Here is a 16,318-nt window from a genome sequence, read left to right as displayed (position 1 = left end):
ATCCTTCCTTATTCATTCCATATCTCAGCAAGAGTATAAATTTGCTAGGTAACTGCCTTACTCATTGTTTTCTATTAAGGAATGCCTAAACGCCTCCCACCTGGCTTCTCAGCAGGACAGGCCAATCCGAACTTTATGCAAGGTCAGGTGCCTTCCACTACAGCAACCACCCCTGGGAATTCAGGAGCCCTTCAACTGCAAGCAAATCAAAATGTCCAGCATGCAGGTTTGTTTACTTTGATTTAATTAGCCACATTTATTGAGCATTGATTATGTGGTAAATGCCTTGATAGACAATAGACGTATACAAATGAACAAGTCCTTTAATTTCTCACATATAGATAATCTCTGGGAAATATGGAAAATAAGTTATTATTTTTTTTCAAGAACCAGGAAACACCTTAGGAAAGAAATGAAACCAGTTAGAGCAGGAGTCATACACATGCATGAACACACGTGTGCGCACAAATACACACTTCCTTTTCTTTCTATAAAGGACTAAATGGTAAATAGCTTAGGTCATTTAGTCTGTATTGCAACTATTCAGCTCTCCTCAGTGAGGACAACAGTGTTCCAAATCCTTTGCCTGTTTTCAAACCAACCATAGGCCTGATTTGCTGATCCTTGGATTAGAACTTGCTCAGGCAAAAGGCATTTCTGGGAAAAGAAACCATAAATTCACAGTTACATGGATATATGGCATGTTTGAACATCTGCAACTTTTAAAATCTATGGATAGTACATATTAGCTTCATTTATGCAGAATATCTAAATTCTGGTAAGCAGTGTGGCACTTTTCCAGTTCAATCAGTACCAGTAGTATAATATATAAAAGAAAGTTTGGAGAGGAAATAACATAAAGTGGATTGGCTAATAAGTACACCTTGAAGCAGTTTTGTAAGCCCAAATTTCACGTTTCTGGGTTTCTTCTGGTTGCTTAGGAACTAGGTAATTTTTTGCTGTTTCTCATTGAAGTAGTTTGGACTAAGTTAGCTTAAATTTTTCTGAACTCCAACGTTCATTGTAAACTGCTTCAAGAATGAGAAAAATTCTAGGGCCTGCAAGATGTCTTAGCAGGTTAAAGTGCTTATTCTGGCCTTCCTAGCCAATGGACATATATATGCCTACACACACATACAATAATAATAATAATAAATAGATAGATAGATAAAAATTTAATTTTTTAAGGAATAAAAAAGAATGAGGGGCTAGAGTGATGACTCAGTGTTTAAAAAGGCTTTCTACTCCCAGAGAACCTACATTTAGTTCTCAGTATCTATATCAGTGACTCACAACCTCCTTCACTTCTGGCTTCAAGAGATCTGATACCCTCCTCTGGCTCCATGGGCACTCATACACATGTGGTATGCATTTACACAGATACATACACATAAATAAAAATTTTAAAGTTTTTTAAAAGAATGAGACTGGGCATGGTGGCACATGCCTTTAATCTTAGCACTTGGGAGGCAAAGGTGGGAGGATCTCTGAGTTCAAGGCCAGCCTAACCAACATAGTTCCAGAACAGCCAGGACTACATAGAGAGATCCTGTCTCAAAAAGGAAAGAATGAGAAAAATTTTGACTTGATAAATAAAAGTTCTTATTGTCCCCTGAAAGATGAGAGAAGAGTAGAACAAACTATTTGATTTTTTACTATCTGCTAATATAAAACTGCATTTCTGAGTTATGTAAGTTAATGTTTTATAGGAGATTTTAAAATGTATAAAATTTATAAGTCTTAGGGCCAGAGAAATGGTTCAGTGGTTAAGAATCCTGGGTGCTCTTCTAGAGGACCAGGGTTTGCTTCCCAGCATCTGAATGGTGGCTCACTCTAATGCCAGGGAATCTGAATTCCTCTTCTGGCCTGTGAGGCACCAAGCATAGATGTGTTATATATATGCAAAACACCCATACACATAGAATCAAAGTGAATTTCTTTTTTTAAATTTATAATTCTTCCACCCTGGCACAGCTATTATCTTTTTAAATGAAGACTTCCATGTTTCCCTATTGTTTTGATTTCTCCATTGAGTCTGACTAAAGCAGCATCCTCTTTTCTGCCATTTTCTAGTTTATTACCCTGTTATATTTTTGTGTTTTTATTTGTGTTTATATTTACTGAAAAGTTGTCTTTTTATATTTTGTCTCTTGCTAACTATGCTCTAAAGAAGCGAAGGTCTTACCTATCCTGTTTATTGATACTAAATCAGCACTGAAAGTACTCAATAAATAATTATTGCTTGGATAACTATATACTTGCATATGACATATACAATGGTTGTGAAGTTCAAGTTTGAATTTATGAGGCTGGATTAGAAAGCCTTCCTGAGCTGGGGGTGGTGGTGGTGGTGGTGGTGGTGGTGGTGGTGGTGGTGGTGGTGGTGCACACCTTTAATCCCAGCACTCGGGAGGCAGAGCCAGGCGGATCTCTGTGAGTTCGAGGCCAGCCTGGACTACCAAGTGAGTTTCAGGAAAAGGTGCAAAGCTACACAGAGAAACCCTGTCTCAAAAAACCAAAAAAAAAAAAAAAAAAAAAAAAAACCAAAAAAAAAAAAAGAAGAAAAAGAAAGAAAGAAAGCCTTCCTGAAATTCAGGAGAAATTGTAATACAGTGGATGGGCAGTTTATGCTTACCCCTCAAGCTAGAGCGTGGACTGTCTTTGTAACTTCATTAGATTGCCACTTAATAGTGCCTATTTAAAGTTAGATATAGATAGGTAGGTAGGTAGATAGACAGACACAGACAAATAAATAGATAAATAAGTAACAGAGATAGGACATAATTCATTTGGTAAAGAGCTTGCTGTAGAAGCATGAGAACCACAGTTTGAATCCCAAGAACCCACATAAAAGCTGAATGACTGTGACAGCTACCTACCTATAGCTGCTGTGCACACGTACATACATAGATCAAAAATGACAAGGATAAAATAAATCGCATGAGCTCAACGGATGTATAGCACAGTAATAGAGTTATTGCCCAGCAGGTAAGATACCTTAGGCCTTAGGTTCATTGGGGTTTTTTGGTGTTTTGAGATAAGATCTCACTATGTAACCCAGGCTAGCCTTGAACTTATGGCAGTTCTGGCTTCAGTCTTCCAGGTGCTAGGATTACAGGCATGAGCCACTATGCCCAGCTGAGATTTTTTAAAGCCAAGCACAGTAGTGCAGATAAAGGCAGGATGGATCACATTGTTTCAGAGCAACCTGCTGTATAGTGAGGCTCCATTTCAACAGAACAAACAGTAAGCTGGAGGGTTACTCAGTGAATCAGGTTGGGTAGATTGGGAGTATAATAGAATACATGCTAGGTAGTCTCCAGCACTACAGTGAGATTTGGGAATAAAGCAGGTAGCTATAGGAAAATTCCAAGGACCCAACAACAAACAAGGCAGCAGGCCAAGACAGTACCTTTGGTTTAAAGAGGACTTAGAGCATGTCCCCTGTGGTCCATGAGGGACTGCCACAGAGTAGGATCACTAAACTTTTAGGATCCTCCTGTTCACAGCTTCCACATCAGAAGTTTGTCATTTTTAAGTTACTTCAGAGGAACCCTCTTCTTAGGAAATATTGTATATTATCTTCTTTAAAGTGCAGCATCCAGATTTCACACACATAGTTTTTGAAAGGTACAATTACTTTCCCAAGAAGCATTTTTTAAATGTCTTTATAGTACTTCTGAGTTTTTTTCTAGAGGACATTGGTACATTCTTTGTTTCCCTCACTTAGTCATAATAAAGCTCATTTTCTAGCCAATGGTATTTTTTGTTAATTTTTATTCACAATAAGATAGTTAAGCTTTGTTATAACAGTGGTAATGCTTCATTTAATCTGAAAGTAAACTTTATTTTTTAATGTTATCTTTAAGTTACTATATAAGAGTAAAGATATGTTTTTCCTGCTGTATGATGATGGAAAATAAAAGCAGTTACCCCATTCTATATCATACCTCCAGAGTCTAAAATACTCACAGAAAGAGTGTCAAACACATTTATGTTGGTTATTAGGTACATGGATGATGAGTATCTTTCAAGGTAATTTGAGCATCTTAATAATATGATGATAATTTTTCATTCTTGGTTTTTATTTCTTAAGGTGGTCAAGGAGCTGGTCCTCCTCAAAACCCGATGTCTCACGGGCCACCAAACATGATGCAACCCAGCCTCATGGGAATTCATGGCAACATAAACAACCAGCAGGCTGGTAGCTCTGGAGTTCCTCAGGTGACCCTGGGCAACATGCAAGGCCAGCCACAGCAGGGCCCACCATCTCAGCTGATGGGCATGCACCAACAGATTGTACCCTCTCAGGGCCAAATGGTCCAGCAACAAGGAACTTTGAACCCTCAAAACTCTATGATCCTTTCAAGGGCCCAGCTTATGCCACAGAGCCAGATGATGGTGAATCCTCAGAACCAAAATCTTGGGCCTTCACCCCAAAGGATGACCCCACCCAAGCAGATGCTTCCCCAGCAGGGCCAACAAATGATGGCACCACATAACCAGATGATGGGGCCTCAGGGGCAAGTTTTGCTCCAGCAGAACCCAATGATAGAGCAAATAATGACCAATCAGATGCAGGGGAATAAGCAGCAATTTAACACTCAGAACCAATCCAATGTCATGCCGGGACCAGCACAGATAATGAGGGGACCAACTCCGAACATGCAAGGAAACATGGTGCAATTTACAGGACAGATGTCAGGACAGATGCTGCCTCAGCAAGGGCCTGTAAACAACAGTCCATCTCAGGTTATGGGGATTCAGGGGCAGGTTCTGCGGCCACCAGGGCCCAGCCCACATATGGCCCAGCAGCATGGTGATCCTGCTACTACAGCAAACAGTGATGTCAACTTGTCTCAGATGATGCCTGATGTTAGCATGCAACAAGCCAACATGGTTGCCCCACATGTACAGACCATGCAGGGAAACAGTGCTTCAGGAAACCACTTCTCAGGCCATGCGATGTCTTTCAATGCACCATTCAGTGGTACACCCAATGGAAACCAGATGTCTTGTGGTCAAAATCCAGGCTTCCCAGTCAATAAGGATGTAACATTAACAAGCCCATTGTTGGTCAACTTATTGCAAAGTGACATTTCTGCGGGCCATTTTGGTGTAAACAATAAACAAAATAATACCAATGCAAATAAACCGAAGAAGAAGAAGCCACCTCGGAAAAAGAAAAACTGTCAGCAAGATCTAAAGTAGGTTATAATCAGTTAACCTCAAATATTGCTCGTTTGTTTCTGTGTAGACATTTGTTAATAGAAATTTTTAATCATATTTAAAATTAGGGCTGGAAATGTGGCTCTGCAGAGTGCCTATCCACCATGCACAAGGTCTGGACATAAAACAGGTGTGGTGGTAGACTCCTGTAACTCCAACAGCATGTGGTAGCAGGAGAATCAAGGGTTCAAGGCCATCCTCCAAAAATTTGAAGTCAGCCTGTGCTCCATGAAACCTTTTCTCTAAATTTAGGATTGTACAATTCTCAGTTCATAGTTTATCTTGTCTTCATCTGTCCTCTTTCCCGTTGTCTTTTTGTTTATTTTAAGGTAAATTTGCTTTGTAAAGATGTCAGTGCCACTCTAAATGATAAAGATAGTTCTTTCATAATCAGTTATCCTTTCAGTAAAAGTTCCCTAGAGGAGCTCTTTCATAAGATACAACAGGAAAGGTAATTAACAACTACATTTCATACCCTAAAACTACATACTCAGTTATGTTTCTGACTTTTGACTAAATGTTTCTTGAAGGAATATTGTTTGAGGTGGATTTTCAGCCTTTTAATCATAAAACTGGAGTTCAGAGACATTATTAACAGAGACTAATGAACATAAAACAGTTTTAGACAAATTGCTAGGCCAAGTATGGTGACTCAAAGTTTTCATCTCAATACTGAAGAAAAGCTAAGATAGGAGGCTAGCTTGGGCTACATAGTGAGACCTTGGAGAGAAGGGGGAAAGGCTGAGGATGTAGACCAGAAACAGAAAACTCAAACAAGGGAGCTTTGTTGAAATCAGCTTAAATATAAAGCTAGCTCCTTCATCCAAGCCTACAGTGTTCTTTGGTTTTAACCTACTAGAGTATCTGCTACTTCTTGATTATTAAATATTAAAAGCCAATTCTTATATATTAACAACATATATTTTTGTGAATTCAGACTTAAACACTACCTCATTTTCTTAGACCTGGTCCTCAGTTCAATTCCTGCTGTTATCAGCTTGTCTGATTAATGTTTTTCTGGTGATAGTTTCTCTCACATAGGCTGGAAATAAACTTGCAGTTACTCATTTGCCATGAGTATGCATTTGTGCTGATGTCACCAGCCTTCTGAGAGATCGTAACTGTTCATTCAGACTTTTAAAAGTACCTGTACAACATCCGGGTTCCTAGGAAGAAGAGACAGCAGGCTGAATTGGAAGATAACCTGCCTCCAGTTCTGCTGTTAGCTTACTGTGAAGCCTGTTTTATACAATTAGGGCTTTTGTTTTCTCATCTATAACCAAGGGGGCAGATAACTGAATTTTGGTGGATTTTCTTCCTTCCTTCCTTCCTCCTTCCTTCCTTCCTTCCTCCTTCCTTCCTTCCTTCCTTCCTTCCTTCCTTCCTTCCTTCCTTCCTTCCTTCCTCCCTCCCTCCCTCCCTCCCTCCCTCCCTCCCTCCCTCCCTCCCTCTCTCTCTCTCTCTTTCTTTTAGTTATAAATTTATTTTTTTAAGTGAAAGATAGCACAGACTCCTCGTTTGTGCTTTGAAGTAAGTAGGTAGTTATATAAGGAACAAAGTGGCACAGTGATTGGGTTGTGCTTTAGGAGCTGTTACGTGCAGGGAGTTTGGGGTTTTTCCCTCTCTAGTTTTTATGTGTATGGGTAGTTTGGCTGTGAGTATGTCTGTGCACAAATGCATGTGTATCTGGTGCCACAAGAGGCCAGAAAAGGGTGTCTTGTTTCCTGAATCTGGAGTGACACAGTTGGGAGCTGCCACCATGGGTATACTGGGAATTGAACCTGGATCCTCTCGAAGAACAACCCAGTGCTCGTGACCTCTGAGCCATCTCTCCAGCCCTGTGCTACTGCTGGTGTTTTTTTTTAAAAGGAATGTATGTGGTTTATAAAACTACATAGAGTATAATGGGACAAAATACTATTTAAAAGTGGATGACTGTAATCAGATCAAAGGGAAACTATGGTAGGAAAGAAAGGTACAACTGGGAATAAGAAACACACCAAATAAGGAATGTAAGCACCATAGTTTCTCAAAAATGTGCATGTTAAGCCAGGCAGTGGTGGCGTACAACTTTAATCCCAGCACTCGGGAGGCAGAGGCAGATGGATCTGTGAGTTTGAGGCCAGCCTGGTCTATAGAGCAATTTCCAGGACAGCCAGAGCTACACAGAGAAATGTCTCAAAAAAAAAAATGTGTATGTTAGTAGGAAAAAAGAAAGTTTTCATTTTTTTCCTTTCCTACTAATAAGTTACAAAAAGAATCCTAAGGCCAATGGTTATGTCTCCAGTCTTTATTCTGTAGCAGTGTTAAGTAACTTTGTTGTGGTAGTCTCCACCTTTCCTCTCAATACTATCTCTACCTTATAGTTGTTGAGTCATTGGTACCTGATTTTAATTTACTAGCCACACTGAATACTTGTTTTTCAGGAATAGCACTTCAAAATAGTGGTAGCTCAAAATCCCCATCAGTCTTTAAAACACCTAAGGAGTGTGTCATTATATGAAACATTGTACCAGGAATTAGAAGGAGACATTCAGAAAGTACAATGCTAGGATTAAGTGAATTTTAAGGCTTAATGAGATGGCCAGTTTACTCTTACGTCAATATTGAGTGTCCACACTAGAAAGATCTAAATAATGATGAGAATGATATGTAAACATATTGTAATTGTAGGAGGGAAGAGATTGAGTAGGTTCATGTATTTCTTATACGACTTACTCGGTTGGTACTACTTATCTTTTAGCACCCCAGATAATCGTACAGCTGGTCTAGAGGAGGCTGACCAACAGTCATTACCTGGAGAACAAGGAATCAACTTGGACAACACAGGCCCTAAACTGCCAGAATTTTCAAACCGGCCACCAGGTAATAAAATACTAGCTAAAATTACATCCTTTGCATTGCATATACACTTTACCAGGCTTCTTTCTCTTCAAGAAAGCAATAATGCTTTGTCTGCTAACTAGTCTGCTTCAGACGTTGAATGTGTCAGCTCTGCACTGATATTTAAGTAAATACTTCAAGTTTAACTTCTGTAGACATACATGTAAATTCACACTTGCATACCTGCTTAATTGGCTTCATTAGAAGTCCGCAAATCAAACTGAATGGAAAGGGGCTTTTTTTGGTCAGCATGGTAGTTCTAGTTGGCATCAGAATAAAATATAATAATATAGAGAACTTTTCACTGTATCCTGCTTGTCTGCAGTTCTTACTTCCATAGACTTTCTCAAAGCAGAGAACTACTACTAGGATTCAAAACAAGATGACAGCTTGTGATTCTTTAAGACATAAGTAGGGTATGAAAAGTAACAAAATGCATGCCCATGTGACCACTGTCAGCTTAGTAGCTCATAATGAACAGTGCCAATAGTATTGGAGCCCCTTCTTTGATTGTAGAATGTTTTCTTGAAAATGTTGAAGGACGTAGGTTTATGAAAATCTAAAATTCATTCAGGTATAATGGAACCAAAACCAGATAGCACAATATCTCTACACCTGTTTTTTCTTGGCCTAAACAATGACTTATAACTTTATTCCAGAATGACAGTCAAAGTTTCCCAAGCCCTCTCCTATGGATATAAAGAGTTAATTGGGCCAGCCTGGTCTACAGAGTAAGTTTGAGGACAGCCAGGGATACACAGAGAAACCCTGTCTCAAAAAACCGAAGGGGGGAAGAGTATGCTTTATTTCTTCCTCCTGAGTAATTTCACCTCCTTTTTGGCATAGTAAAAGTGATATTATTTTTAGGGCTAACCTAAAAGTTCAGCCATTATGATGTCAAGACTTGATGTTCCTTATTACAAATTGCTTAGTATACTACAGTTGTCACTAGTGAGTCACAGCAGCACTGGTAAAGCTAGGTAGTCCCTAGTCCTTGGTGAGTATGTTCAGAAGACATTGTGAGCAAGAAGGTAGGTCCTTCTTACCTCAGGCATATCTGAACTCTTGTGTGGATTCCAGAATTCCTTCAAACATTTATTGCCTCTTTTCTGCAAACTGGGAACCTGCAGGCTGAATTTGGCCTTTAATGGATTTGAATTGCTATTGGTGTCTAAACAAATACCTGAGTTTAATTGACTTTAGAAATAGGCGATTGCTCTGCAGTTGGGCAGTGTCCACAGAACCCTGCTGGTTTATGCAGCCTAACTTCTCTTTACTTCTGCCTGGCCCCTAAAGGCTTCAAGGCTTTGTATCCCTTGACTAATAAATGTAGTTATTGATTGTGTTATGGGACATTGTATATACCTGGCTTTCCCTCTCGACCCCAATCTGTCTTCCTATCATTGAGCCCACTGGGACTGTTTCCTCTAGCTTCTGGACCCTTTAAGCCTTTAGCTCTGACTTTTGAGAGGCTGCTGTGTCATCTCTATTACTGTCTTTGGTATTTACTGTGCTGTCTGATAAACTCACTTTAAAGATGAAAAGTATCTGTCTTATAGCCCTGACCCAAACAAACTTTTTCAGAAATTACAATTTTCTTAATGTAGGAACCCCAGACTATGTAAGAACCCATTGTGTTTGACCTGTTGGAATGCCAGACTTATAAATGTCAAAAGTTACTTGGGCCTAAAACAAAACAAAGCAAAACAAAGGATTTTAAAGAAAATCTTCAAGACTGAGCCAGGTGTGGTGGCACAGGCCTATCTATATTCCCAGCATTTGCAGGGTGGAGGCAGGAGGGTTAGCAGTTCAAGACCATCTTCAGCTACATAATGAGTTTAAGGCCATCCTGGGATACTTGGGACCCCCTGTCACCGAAAAACAAAGACAAACAAACAAATAAAAACAACTTCAGAACTGCACTCTGCTCGTTGGTACCGTGGAGATCTTTCCAGAAGACAGTAACTCTGTTGAGCACAGAGTCTAACCAAAGCGTTGGTAGCCGCTCTGAGAAAATCTTGACCCAGAATTTCTTCCAGCTGCCAGAGCCAGTTATTCATGTTCTTGCACTTTCTGGAAACCTTCCAAATTATTTTTCATGCAACAGTGGAATAAATATAATAATGGAATCACATCCCCAGCATATGCCCACTTTCCTACACTGAACCACCTTTATTCTTGGTTTAATTTGAATCTTCCTTCTCTTTAAGCTGATTGTATATGGTTTTTATTCAGAAATTTCAAGTAAATCATTACGAAAGAGGGAATCATATAGAGGTTGTCTTCTTCAGATCTGGAAGGCATTGTTCCTCAAAAAGTTTTTGTCCTCAAATTATCTTTTATTCCTAAGGTCTGTTCTCCTGGCTTATTTATTCTCCAATTGTGGATTCATAGATAATACTTTTCCAAATAAAGATTTCAATATACAAAAGTAAATAGAGATGAATATGCATAAAAAGTTTAGTACTTCGGGGCTGGAGAAATGGCTCAGTGGTTAAGAGCACTGACTGCTCTTCCAGAGGACCCGGGTTCAATTCCCAGCACCCACATGACAGCTCACAACTGTCTGAAACTCCAGTTCCTGGAGATCTGACACTGTTATACCAATGCACATAAAATAAAGTTAATAAATTATTTTTAAAAAAAAGTTTAGTACTTTATTTTATTTCAACATAATTGTTCTCTGTTTATTAAACTGATGCAACCTAGGGCCAATACAGTACATTCAGCTTTCCCCAAAGGATGGAACCCAGAGGATACAGCATAGTCCATAGGAGACCATGAACCAGAGTAATTGAAATCCCATTTCAAAGAACTCAATCCTAGAATTATATCTTTTACTTTTATTGAAGGAATAAAAAGGCTGTTTTCATCAAAACCAAGTCTTGAGAAAAACAAGTCCTCTGCTACAAAAAGAAAGCGATTTCTAAATATTTTATTTCCCATGCACAATGAAATACTGATTATTTCTACATGAGACCTAAATACTGGGCAGCCACCCATTTGCTGTTGATAGTTTTTTTCTTTTCATGTTCAGCTTGTAGATTCAACCATTTATAGTGCATAACACAGTCTTAATACAGTAATGCTTCATTTGCAGCCTAAACCCCAAGGGGCTTCATGTTCTTAATGCTTTGCTTTTTGCTTCCTTAAGCAGTGTGCCCCCTTGCTTGTGTCAGATAATGAGGGGCTGTCCTGGGAGCAGCATGCCTGAGCTGTTTGTGCACAGTCTGCTACCTATGAGTACTGCTTAGCTATACTCTAAAGGTAGCAAAGTTTTCTTGCTGAAAAATCTAACTTCCCTGATTTTGGGGGGCTTGTTTTAGGTTATCCTACTCAACCAGTTGAACAGAGGCCACTGCAGCAGATGCCTCCTCAACTCATGCAGCATGTGGCACCCCCACCACAGCCACCACAGCAGCAGCCACAACCACAACTGCCTCAGCAGCAGCAGCAGCCACCACCACCTAGTCAGCCACAGTCTCAGCAGCAGCAGCAGCAACAACAACAACAACAACAACAACAAATGATGATGATGCTCATGATGCAGCAAGATCCTAAATCCATTAGGCTTCCAGTTTCCCAAAATGTCCATCCTCCACGGGGTCCTCTGAACCCAGACTCCCAGAGAATGCCCATGCAGCAGAGTGGCAATGTACCTGTCATGGTTAGTTTGCAAGGACCTGCTTCTGTGCCACCATCACCTGATAAACAAAGAATGCCAATGTCTGTGAATACTCCCTTGGGAAGTAATTCAAGGAAAATGGTATACCAGGAGAACCCACAGAATTCTTCTAGCTCACCACTAGGAGAGATGTCCTCACTTCCTGAAGCTAGTGGCAGTGAAGTGCCATCTGTTTCAGGAGGCCCAAATAACATACCCTCACATTTAGTAGTTTCTCAGAGTCAATTAATGATGACAGGGCCCAAATCTGGACCATCTCCCCTTTCAGCAACTCAAGGTGCAACTCCTCAGCAACCTCCTGTAAATTCCTTGCCCAGCTCCCATGGCCACCACTTTCCAAATGTTGCTGCTCCAACCCAGACATCTAGGCCTAAAACTCCAAACAGAGCCAGCCCCAGACCCTATTATCCTCAGACACCCAACAACCGCCCTCCCAGTACAGAACCTTCAGAAATAAGTCTGTCACCAGAAAGACTCAATGCCTCCATAGCAGGACTCTTCCCTCCACAGATTAATATTCCTTTACCTCCCAGGCCAAATTTAAATAGGGGCTTTGATCAACAGGGCTTGAATCCAACCACTCTGAAGGCCATTGGGCAAGCACCTTCAAATCTTACCATAAATAATCCTCCTAACTTTGCTGCCCCACAGTCTCATAAAGTAGATTCTGTAGTGGTGAATTCTGGAAAACAGTCTAATCCTGGGACAACAAAACGGGCAAGCCCAAGCAACAGTCGCAGGTCTAGTCCTGGGTCCAGTAGGAAAACGACCCCAAGTCCTGGAAGGCAAAATTCAAAAGCCCCTAAACTTACTCTGGCTTCTCAACCAAGCACAACCCTGTTGCAGAACATGGAGCTGCCTAGAAATGTGTTGGTCAGTCCCACTCCGATTACCAATCCCCCTGTGTCTGGAAGCTTTCCTAACAGTAGTGGGCTTAATCCCCAGAATCCTGCCGTGCCTGCGCCTGCAGTGGGAGCTATTCTTGAGGATAACAAGGAGAGCTTGAACCTTCCTCAGGACAGTGATTGCCAGAGTTCCCAGGGCAGGAAAGAGCAGGTAAACGTTGAGCTGAAAGTAGTCCCTACCCAAGAAGCTAAAATGGTTGTTCCTGAAGATCAATCAAAAAAGGACGGGCAACCTTTGGATCCTAACAAACTCCCCAGTGTTGAAGAGAATAAAACTTTGATATCTCCTGCCATGAGAGAAGCACCAACATCATTAAGCCAACTTCTTGACAACTCTGGAGCTCCTAATGTGACCATTAAACCCCCTGGGCTTACAGACCTGGAAGTAGCACCTCCAGTAGTTTCAGGGGAGGACCTCAAAAAAGCATCTGTCATTCCCACACTGCAGGATCCGTCTTCTAAAGAACCCTCTAATTCCTTAAATTTACCTCACAGTAATGAGCCGTGCTCAACCCTTCCGCATCCAGAATTGAGTGAGGTCAGCTCTAGTGCTGCACCAAGCATCCCTCCAGTAATGTCAAGACCTGTCAGCTCTTCCTCCATTTCTACTCCTTTGCCCCCAAACCAAATAACTGTATTTGTTACTTCCAATCCCATAACCACTTCATCTAACACATCAGCAGCCCTGCCAACAAACTTGCATTCTGCATTGATGTCAACAGTCGTCACAATGCCCAACGTGGGTAACAAAGTTATGGTTTCTGAGGGACAGTCCGCTGCTCAGTCTAACGCCCGGCCTCAGTTCATTACACCTGTCTTTATTAATTCATCTTCAATAATTCAGGTTATGAAAGGATCACAGCCAAGCACAATTCCTGCAACCCCATTGACAACCAACAGTGGCCTGATGCCTCCCTCCGTCGCAGTTGTTGGACCTTTACACATACCTCAGAACATAAAATTCTCTTCAGCTCCTGTGGCCCCCAGTGTCCCCTCCAGTAGCCCTGCTCCAAGCATACAGACAGGCCGGCCGTTGGTCCTTAGCTCCCGAGCCACTCCTGTTCAGCTGCCTTCCCCTCCTTGTACATCCTCTTCAGTCGTCGCTCCTAATCCTATCCAGCAAGTAAAAGAATTAAATCCAGATGAGGCTAGTCCTCAGATGAACACCTCAGCAGATCAGAGCACTCTGCTCTCTTCACAGTCAACCACAGTAGTTTCTCCCCTTTTGACCAATAGTCCAGGCTCCTCTGCCAATCGGCGAAGCCCAGTCTCATCCAGTAAGGGCAAAGGAAAAGTGGACAAAATTGGCCAGATTTTGCTGACCAAGGCTTGTAAGAAAGTTACAGGCTCTCTGGAGAAAGGGGAAGAACAGTGTGGTGCAGATGGAGAGTCTGAAGGCCCAGGGCTAGAGACCACGACTCCTGGGCTAATGGGAACAGAACAGTGCTCCACGGAGCTGGACAGTAAAACCCCAACACCCTCTGCACCCACGCTACTAAAAATGACCTCTAGCCCCATGGGCCCAAGCTCCACCTCAACAGGACCCATCTTACCTGGCGGTGCTCTCTCCACCAGTGTACGCTCAATAGTAACCACACTGGTACCCTCTGAGCTCATCTCCACAGCGCCAACCACAAAAGGCAATTCTGGTGGCGTAGCATCTGAGCCACTTGCAGGTGGCCTAGTGGAGGAGAAGGTGGGATCTCATCCAGAGCTTCTACCCAGCATAGGTATGTACTTGAGCTTGGCATCAGCTCCTCGTGTCAGTTTTTGCTGGCCTGTCCCACAAGAGAGAAAGCATGAGCCCTTTTTCTACTTAAGGAAGAAAAATGGCCATAGTCGTAGACTTACTAACTGAAAGGATATTGAAAAATATACTTTTAAATCCCGTGTTCTGTTTATATTCATTAACATGGTTCTTTCCTGGCTTCTAAACTGATGACATGTTTCATTTCCATATATACATATATATATGAAGCATTTTCATACACACTGTCTCACATCATCTTTATACCAACCATGTCATGTAGTCTTACTCCTTCCTATGGGTGAAAAGATTGAAGCTCAGAAATGCTTAATATTTGTTGAGCCTATACTGTAAGCCTCCAGCCTGGCATGGTCCCTTGGATGTGGTGAACAAAGACTTCTCTATACCCTTTCCCATCATGAAGACTTACTTGTTCTCTTTGCCTGTCCTCATAGTGTACTAACTCAGGGACCTTTCTGATTGGGCTGCTCCAGAAAATCTTACCAGAAAACCAGGTTTCATGATAAGTAAAAGAAGATCCAAGTCGGGAAGAGTCAGATAGGCTTGAGTTGATAACTGTACAAGCATTTGCCAGCTCGATGGGCTGGGGCAAGTTTTATTTTCCTCCTTTGTAGTGTGGAGACAATGATAGTTACAAGATTTCAGTGAGGTAATGCATGTGATATGCTTAGCATAGGACCTAAAATATGGTAATTGATCATCCATGGTTTAAGTGTTATTGCCCATTTCCTTTGGACATGGTCTCTTTGTAAATTCCATCAATGGATATCCAGTTCAGGTCATTTCCTGTGTACTGCAGAGGGAGTTAATACTGGAAGCCTAGTTGTCCCTACAGCTCCTTACTCCTTTGAGGCTCAAATGATGCAGAAGCGCCATGCATGTTCTAAGAGACTACTAGTCAGTCTTAATGGTGCCCATACTTAAGAGGCCTCTATCATATCTAAGCCAGCTAATAATACCACTTTTATTTATGCAGCTAAAATACTTTGAGTGCCTACTAATTAGGAGAAGGAACAGAAATACAAGCTTTAGGTTATGATCAGAGTTCAAATTTTAGTTCCACTGGTTGCCAGTTACAGTCTAGTGAGTTCCTAGTACTTGACTTGTAAAGTGGAGATTGTAATTCTACCTCCCAGAATATGTAGGATTCAGTGAGAACTTGAATATCAAGTGCCAGCCTACTGCCTCAGATAGAGATCTGGAAAGGTTCCTTCCCTTCTTTCTCCTGCTTACCTCAGTGTTAGATGCAGGGAGGGGTGAGGCCTGCAAAGAGTCATTGTCCTTATAGGAGAGAGGGACTTTGCTAGAAAGGGCTCTGTGTTTCAAGTTTGAATTTTGTTGATGTAGGTAACTATAAGAATTTAAAAGAAAGCTGAGCATAACGATGCACGCATATAATCATAGCACTTGGGAGGAGGATGTAGGGAGATCAAGAGCAGGGCCATCCTCAGCTACATACTGAGTTTGAGGCCAAGCTAAACTACATGAGACCATGTTCTCTGCTGCTAAATATTTCCATTTCTGTTTCCTTTCAGGGAACTTTTCCCTCTGATACGAAGAGAATAATGATGAAGTAATTAGAAAATGTTTCTATTTGGGTCACAGATAATAATGAACATGTAAGCTTTCGGGAGATAAGCTGGCAATTAGAAAGGGTTCCGTTCTAGTCAAGACCACCTACTCTGCTGTAGTTGGTTCTACTCTTTTCCAAGGGACATCTGTGCTTTTATCTTGAAAAATGTGAGAAACCAATCTGAAGTTAAGTAGATATTAAGATATAATTTTATGCTTCATCGGAGAAGCATCCAGAATAAACTCTTTGATTACTAAGCACAGAGAGAAATCTAC

General features: G+C 41.2%; 1 protein-coding gene across 11 annotated transcripts in view; it reads left to right on the top strand.

The window, feature by feature from the left end:
• The window catches only part of Ncoa6 (nuclear receptor coactivator 6), an 86,949-nt gene that overhangs the window by 53,252 nt on the left and 17,379 nt on the right, over nucleotides 1–16,318 (top strand). For 7 of the 11 annotated variants that reach the window (XR_013050892.1, XM_076570964.1, XM_076570970.1 and 4 more), the window contains 4 exons: nucleotides 80–226; nucleotides 4,097–5,207; nucleotides 7,973–8,094; nucleotides 11,439–14,432. Coding sequence is in view for 10 of the 11 variants with exons in the window: in XM_076570964.1 (XP_076427079.1) it covers nucleotides 80–226; nucleotides 4,097–5,207; nucleotides 7,973–8,094; nucleotides 11,439–14,432 (4,374 nt within the window). In the remaining variant the exon portion in view is untranslated. The remainder of the gene's footprint in view (nucleotides 1–79; nucleotides 227–4,096; nucleotides 5,208–7,972; nucleotides 8,095–11,438; nucleotides 14,433–16,318) is intronic. The other 4 variants (XM_076570971.1, XM_076570973.1, XM_076570968.1 and 1 more) reach the window with 3 other exon arrangements.

The sequence above is a fragment of the Peromyscus maniculatus genome, chromosome 4 (genome assembly GCF_049852395.1).
Source record: "Peromyscus maniculatus bairdii isolate BWxNUB_F1_BW_parent chromosome 4, HU_Pman_BW_mat_3.1, whole genome shotgun sequence".
NCBI lineage: Eukaryota > Metazoa > Chordata > Mammalia > Rodentia > Cricetidae > Peromyscus > Peromyscus maniculatus.
The sequence above is the reverse complement of the archived record's forward strand: the minus strand, read 5'-3'. Positions and strand labels throughout refer to the sequence as shown.